Source organism: Arachis ipaensis, chromosome B3 (genome assembly GCF_059453495.1).
Source record: "Arachis ipaensis isolate K30076 ecotype BB chromosome B3, ASM5945349v1, whole genome shotgun sequence".
Lineage (NCBI taxonomy): Eukaryota > Viridiplantae > Streptophyta > Magnoliopsida > Fabales > Fabaceae > Arachis > Arachis ipaensis.
The window spans coordinates 116,830,336-116,837,878 of record NC_142438.1 but is presented as its reverse complement, the minus strand read 5'-3'; the positions used below and the strand labels follow the sequence as shown (position 1 = coordinate 116,837,878).

General features: G+C 36.1%; 1 protein-coding gene across 1 annotated transcript; it reads left to right on the top strand.

The window, feature by feature from the left end:
• The first annotated feature begins 259 nt into the window (after positions 1 to 259).
• Positions 260 to 1,337, top strand: LOC148572179 (putative LRR receptor-like serine/threonine-protein kinase At3g47570). Its single transcript, XM_088507395.1, has 2 exons — positions 260 to 638; positions 958 to 1,337. The coding sequence occupies exons 1-2, from the start codon at positions 275 to 277 to the stop codon at positions 1,335 to 1,337; spliced, it is 744 nt and encodes a 247-aa protein (XP_088363521.1). The 5' UTR covers positions 260 to 274.
• Positions 1,338 to 7,543: the final 6,206 nt, after the last annotated feature.

The following is a 7,543-nucleotide window of genomic DNA, read 5'->3' as shown; positions in this document are numbered from 1 at the left end:
TGTTTTCTGTGTGTTTTTTCTCGTCAGGCGTTGAAGAAAGAATGGTGGTGATACTAATGAAGGAACATTATCAGCATTACCAGCAGCCAGAATGATTTCGTACTATGAACTATCACAGGCAACTAATGGATTTGATGAGAGTAATTTGCTTGGTAGGGGCAGTTTTGGCTCTGTGTTCAAAGGTTTACTTTCAAATGGGATGGTGGTTGCTGTCAAAGTGTTTAACTTGGACTTGGAATTAGGATCAAAGAGCTTCAGTGTAGAATGCGAAGCAATGCGCAATCTGCGCCATCGAAATCTCATGAAGATCATAGGTTGTTGTTCAAGTATAGATTACAAGCTTTTAGTGATGGAGTTCATGCCTAATGGGAGCCTTGAGAGATGGTTGTATTCTCATAACCATTGTTTGGACTTCTTGCAAAGGCTAAATATAATGATAAATGTGGCATCTGCATTAGAGTATCTGCATCATGGATCTTCACCTATAGTGGTTCATTGTGATGTCAAACCTTGTAATGTCTTATTGGATGAAGACATGGTTGGCCATGTCAGTGACTTTGGCATTGCCAAATTGCTTGGCGAGGGACAATCCAAAGAATATACCAAGACCATGGCTACAGTTGGCTACATTGCACCGGGTAAGTTATGCTACACCAGATTATAATTTCCCTTTTAACTTTGGTCATTTGATTATAACCATATGCTTGATTAGTATGCATATACAATTGAAGATCATAAATCATTCACTGACCTTTTAGTAATAATTTGTAATCAAAGTTGAACTATAATGCTTCTTTAACTTTTTCTGTAGTAATTTTCATTAGTTCAGAAATTCACTTTCTGTTGCGGCGGTGGTATCTAAATATTTTGTTTCCAATTTTAGTGGCTTGTTGTCACATATACTTGTTTTATAAACAAATATTTTATTTAAAATAACGAGGGTAATTTGAGTTGCAGAGTTTGGATCCAAATGGATTATCTCTACAAAGGGAGATGTATACAGTTTGGGGATAATGCTGATGGAAACATTCACAAGAAAGAAGCCAATAGATGACTTGTTTGTTGCAGGATTAAGCATGAAAGGTTGGATTAGTGAATCATTGTCACGAGCAATTGATCGAGTTGTGGATTCCAACTTTTTACAAGATGAAGGTCACCACCATGTTGATGACATAATAGCATCTACATCATCTATCTTGAAACCGGCCTTGAATTGTTGTGAGGATTTACCTGAAAAACGAATGAACATGACAGATATTGCTGCATCACTAAACAAAGTTAAGGCCAAGTTTTTTGAAGCTAGTGATAAGAATGTGGTTCGGTTTTGTAGAAAATGAACCACTTTGTAATATGTTTAAATGTTTAGTACATTCCCTTTCTTTGCATTTGAATTTTAGCCTCAGTAGAGTCTATATTTTTCTACATTAGGAACATAAGATGTTGCAATAAACATTTTCAAAAGAGAGTCAGCAAATAAAACTACAGAACATTTACAGTTATTAAGCTATGGGTGATTCAGGATTGATATATAAAGATTAAAGAATATAAAGGATGATCATGGCCATTTGCTAATTTATAATATATCAGTTGTAAGAAACATTCATTGTATCACTTCAATACCAATTTCTGTAAACTAAGAAAAGCAAATCTGCGATGTTGAGCACTGTTGACATTTGACAAACTCAAGTAATAAAAAAAACCAAAAAAGTGGTGCCAAAGTATAAAAATTAAAAATAAACAATCAGCATCATGCATATCTACAAAATTTAAAGTAATAGTAGTTCAATATTGATCAATAGTAGTATCATAATATCTCAACTTGCCTTACTCCATAATGCACATCTCGATGATTACAATGACCTGAGACACCATAGTTATCAAAAGTAATAATCTGGAGAGGCACAAAAACCAAAACAGTAAAAACAGGGGGGGCTCTAAAAGAGATAACTAGAACAGAAGGTATTAGTCACCCCAAAAGATTGCATATGGTGGCACAAATAAAAGCTTAACTTACATGCCTAAAAATGGCAACAATAATACAGAAGCACATGCTTACCATATTAATGCAGTGGCTGGTTATTTGTGCGATAGAGAAGAAAAGAGAAGAGAGTCAATTGGGGTTAGGGTTTTTAACCTAAAATTAGGGACCAAATTGAGTCCAAAATGTTTACTAAGCCATGTCAGCTAGCCGTTGCGCTGCTAACGTGTCACCAACGATGCCAGGTCAGCTTTCCAGTTGCGCCAGCTGGACGAAATTCACCGGAAGGATCACTATGAGTACCGGAGATCAACTTCAGGGACGATTTCGACAAATTTTTAAGTTCAGGGATTACTTTGAGCCTCGAGGGTAACTTCAGGGACTACTTTGATGCTTACCTCATGATTAATAACATCATCAGTTATAAACTAATTAAAACAAATGATAATTAAGGTGACGTTATAACTTAGCATGGATAATTAAGCCAACTTATAATTTATATTGATTGACAAATAACATTTAAACCTATCAAATTAAATTTTTATATTTGTACAAATATGTTTAATTAGATTATTTAATTTAAAATTTATTAGGATAAACTATTATCCTTTTGCAAATATTTAAAATAAATACCATTGTGAGGCCAAAAATTGATATCCTTACTTGTCTGCATCAAGTGAAAGACCTCTTATTGGCAAAATATATAGATATTGTCAAAAAGATTATTTTTAATTTTTTAAAATTTGAAATTCTTCATATACCTCGTGAGCACAATAGCCGAGCTGATATCTTATCTAAGCTTGCCAGTACGTAAACACCAACTTCTACACTATATCAATCTGTGCTACATGAACCGAGCATAAAACTAACTGAAATTCTAAGTGTTATACAGGATGAAGATTGGCGTACACCATATATAGAATATTTCAAAACTAGAATCATTCCAGACAACATTGACAATATTCGACGATTTCACCGACAGGTATCTTTTTCTACCATATATAACAACTCTCAATATAGACGAGGTTTTTCTCGTCCCCTGCTTAAATGTCTTTCTAGATTAGAGGCCCAACTTGCACTTGCCAAGGCACATGAAGGCATATGCGGCACTCACATTGGAGTTCGAAGTTTGTCATCCAATATACTACGTGCTGGCTTCTTTTGGATAACATTGCAACAAGATTGCAACAACAAAGTGAAACATTGTGACAATTGCCAGAAGCACAGCCCCATCACACACCTTCCGGCCGAGGCCCTTCACAGCTCTGAGATAGGTTGGCCTTTCAATCAATAGGGGCTCAATATCCTCGGCCATTTCTCCTTAGCAAAGGGACAGGTAAAATTTTTAATAGTTGCAATTGATTACTTTTCAAAATGAATAGAGGCGCAACCCCTAGCCAAAATAACATCAGAACAAATGATCTCCTTCGTATGGAAGAATATTATCTGCAGATTCGGCATACCTCGACACATTATTACTGATAATGGTTGCCGATTTGCCGGTCAAAAGTTCACCTCTTTTTTGCATAATCTGAAGGTCAAACAACATTTCTCATCCGTAGAACATCCATAAACAAACGGCTTAGCAGAAGCCACCAACAAGGTCATCTTACACGCATTAAGAAAGAAACTTGACAACGCAAAAGGTCTCTGGGCCAAATTAGTACCAAAAGTTATATGGGAATACAATACCACTATCCATTCAACAACAAAGGAGACGCCTTTCCGGCTGTGTATGGCTCTGAGGCTATGATACCTTTAGAAATATCTCATTCCTCTATCAGAACTCAAATAGATGACCATGATGAAGCTCGGCGCCTGGACCTCGATTCCATCGAAGAAGTTCGAGATATTGCAACCCTCCGGCTACGAGCAATGCAACAAATAATTTCCCATAGACACAACCAAAGGGTGAACCCCCGATCATTTTAAGCAAATGACTTGGTTTTTCGCAAAACAGAACAGGCCTGATGACCATCATCACATGGAAAGCTCGCCGTAAATTGGAAAGGCCCATTCCGAATTATTGAAGTCCTCGGAAATGGGGCATATCGGCTACAATCTTTAAATGGTACAACTATCCCTAACATTTGGAATATTTCTTCTTTAAAACAATACTATAGTTAAAGTCAGGGACAGGCTTGTACTTTTTTTCCTACTACCAAGATTTTTCCTAAAATGGGTTTTGCTTGGAGAGATTTTAACGAGGCATGCCTACCTACGCCTTTGTAACCAAAGGTCAATCAATATATAATTCCATATTGTCATTTTGTTCTGTCTTGTTACATATTTGCCAAAGCTAACATTCTAAATTGCTGACTTATGATTCACAAACGCGACAAATCGGATCTCCGAGCTATATCTAACAAACCACAATTCTGATCCACGCTCTTCAATCTCAAAAACCAAATACTATCTCTCTAAGATGTAACGATCAATCAAACCATTGACTAAAGGTCAAACAATACTAATACCCTAAGCGTATTTCTACTTATATGAGGCAAACAATACAAATTTCTACACCAAAAACAATAACAATCTAAGGCAAATCATGCAACAAGTCGCATTACATAACAAACACATTTGGTTCACATACCAAAACAACATACAAGTCCAAATGCTCCATAGTGAGCACAAAAAATAACCAACAAGTATCAAAGTCAAATTACACAAAATAAATTTTTCATCAAAACGAATTACTTCGCATTCTCATCTTTCTCTTCAGCTGCACCATCATCGTCCACCATAGCTCCATCTTGGACGATCTTTCCTGGATCCATTTGAGAAAAATCGAACTCAGGAACCATGAACTTCGCCTGCAGCAAAGTACGTTCAAAACCCTCAATGAACGAATCCAATATTTCAGTCTCTTTATTTTTCTTCATCTCCTTCAACTTTGCAGTCACTTCAATTACTTGAGCGCTCATATTAGAAAGGCCAGCCTCTTTCTTCTTCAGATCTTCAACCTCCTTTGCATAATTCTCTTTCACCAGCTCCAATTCCTTTTCCTTTACAGATATTTTAGACTCCAAATCAGCTATTGTATTCTTTTTCAAAGCCAATTCCTATTTTAATAAACTCGGATCCTCTCTTTGACCTATAAGCTTCTTATGTTTATTCTCTTGGCTGGGACCTAATTTAGCCAATCGCAAGCCAAGAACCTTTCAAAAACAAGTAGAACAATCAGCAAAAAAAAAAAAAAACCAACGCAAATCTCACACAACCATACTTGCATATATTGGCCAATAGCGATATCTCCCACCTCATTCACCAAAGAAACATCTGCCGAAGATTAGCAAACCTCGTCAGCAATGACCATATAGGAAAAGTCTTTCCCCCAAATAAACAACCCATCACTATGGTCGGCAGTATCATGCAATTTGTTTTGATTATCCATAAATGCATGTATTTCCTCAATAGAAACTTCTCGCCTATCTTCGTCAGAGTCCTTAGATAGGTCCACAACATCAGATTTCCTTTTCTTTCGTATGACCTTCTTCCTTTTCGTCCGAGGTTGATTAACCTCACCAACACCAGCAGCCTTATCTGGCTTTGAGGTCGAACCTTCCTTGTCAAGATTCTTACTTTTTATATGAGCTCTTAAGGTAGCAGCAGATACCCCAGGATATTTTTTTCCTGAAACAAAGCAAACAGTTAAGCAACATACTAAATCGAAACCTACAAAGCTATATTTCAACACTTACCTAAATAATCTACAACAGCTTGCCTATTTTCATCCCATTGAAGCAAATTAAAAACAGAAATCAACTCTTACCGATCAACAAACTCCACTAAATATTTAATGATACACTCATTTCTCGGACTAATGGTTTCAGGCCCTAGAATATTCTAAGGTTCGGAGCACCACCACAAGGGAAAATTTCCCCCAAATGTTCATCCAAATAAAATAAGAAATCACCCTCAGCATTCCTAACTCTCAAAAATATTTCCTTGAAATCCTTAAATGAGGGCTTATACAGTTTAAAGATAGCAAACCTCGGGGAACTATTCAAGTTCACCCAGCCACCTTTCCAGACACCTTTGGCTTGAAACAAAGAGAAAAATAACTCCAGAGAAGGAGACTCCTCCAGAAACTCCATTAAAACCTCAAAACTTTGCAAAAAAGCCCAACCATTGGGGTGAAGTTGTGACAGAACACAATTCAGCTGCTTCAAAACCTGGCATTGAAAATATGTGAAGGGAAACTTCACTCTTAACTTGAAGAACGAAACTCTCGCGCGATCTAGAATTTCCACAAATAAGTTCCCGTTGTAAGTATAGCTTCTAGACCGACAAGAATTCCTTTCTTACAAAAGTTTTGTTTGTCACTTAAGCAAACCCAATAAAATTGATAACTGAGTATTTAAACCTTGGGTCGTCTTCTCAAGGAATTGCAGGGGGTATGTTCTTATTATTGGTTATGAGTTTGTAAATTGGGGGGTTTGAAAGTAAGGAACAAGTAATTTAAATGATAAGTAAAATAAATAAATAACTATAAAATAAACTCTTGGCAAGGTATGAAAATTTAGAAGTCCTATCCTAGTTATCCTTATGAGAATTGAGTTTAATCCCACTTAGTTAACCTTTACGAAAGCAAGGGAAAGTCAAGTGGACTAATTAGTTAGATCCCCAAGTCCTAGCCAACTCCTAAGGAAAGACTAGAGTTAGTGGAATTCAATTCAATTAGCAAAAATAACAATTAACAATCACGATAAGTTTGATAACTCAAGAGCCTCCAGTTAATCAATTAAAGCCAAAAATATAAAAAGTTAAATAAGAATAATAAATCTGAAATACCTCAAATTATATTAAATAGAATATTCAAATCTAACATGGAAGAATTCATAAATTAAATTGGAAAAATAAATAAAAGAAACATTGAACCTGGAACTCAGAAGAAATTGTAAGTTGAAATAGTAAAGTTGAAATCCTAATTCCTTTAAGAGGAATCCTAATCGTAAATCCTAAATCCTAAATCCTATTATGAATGAATGGATTCCCCCACTTTATAGCCTCTAATATGTATTTTTTGGGCCGTAAACTGGGTCGAAAACAGCCCAGAAATTGTTGGAGAAGAAATCTGCCACACTGATTTTTGTCACTGCAACGCGTCCGCGTGGAGCACGCATTCGCATCACCTAGCATCAGAGAAACTATGACATATTATATATCAAATCGAAGCCCCAGACGTTAGCTTTCCAACGCAATTGAAACCGCATTGTTTGGACCTCTGTAGCTCAAGTTATGACCATTTGAGTGCGAAGAGATCAGGCTGGGCAGCTTAGCAATTTCTTCACTTCTTGTATTCCTTCTATTTTTGCATGCTTTCTTTCCATCCTCCAAGCCATTCCTGCCCTGTAATCTCTGAAAACACTTAACGCACATATCAAAGCATCGAATGGTAATAAGAGAAGATTAATAATTAGCAAATATAAGATCAAAGAAGCATGTTTTCAATCATAGCATAAAATCAGGAAGGAAAATGTAAACTCATGCAAATCATATGAATAAGTGTATGAAAGATTGATAAAATCCACTCAATTGAGCACAAGATAAACCATAAAA

Bases quoted from the DNA above. Each gene is read 5' to 3' on its own strand.
- LOC148572179 (XM_088507395.1), top strand. From the start codon at position 275: ATGCGCAATCTGCGCCATCGAAATCTCATGAAGATCATAGGTTGTTGT. The intron at 639-957 runs GTAAGTTATGCT...TTTGAGTTGCAG, and splicing joins AGTTGGCTACATTGCACCGG to AGTTTGGATCCAAATGGATT.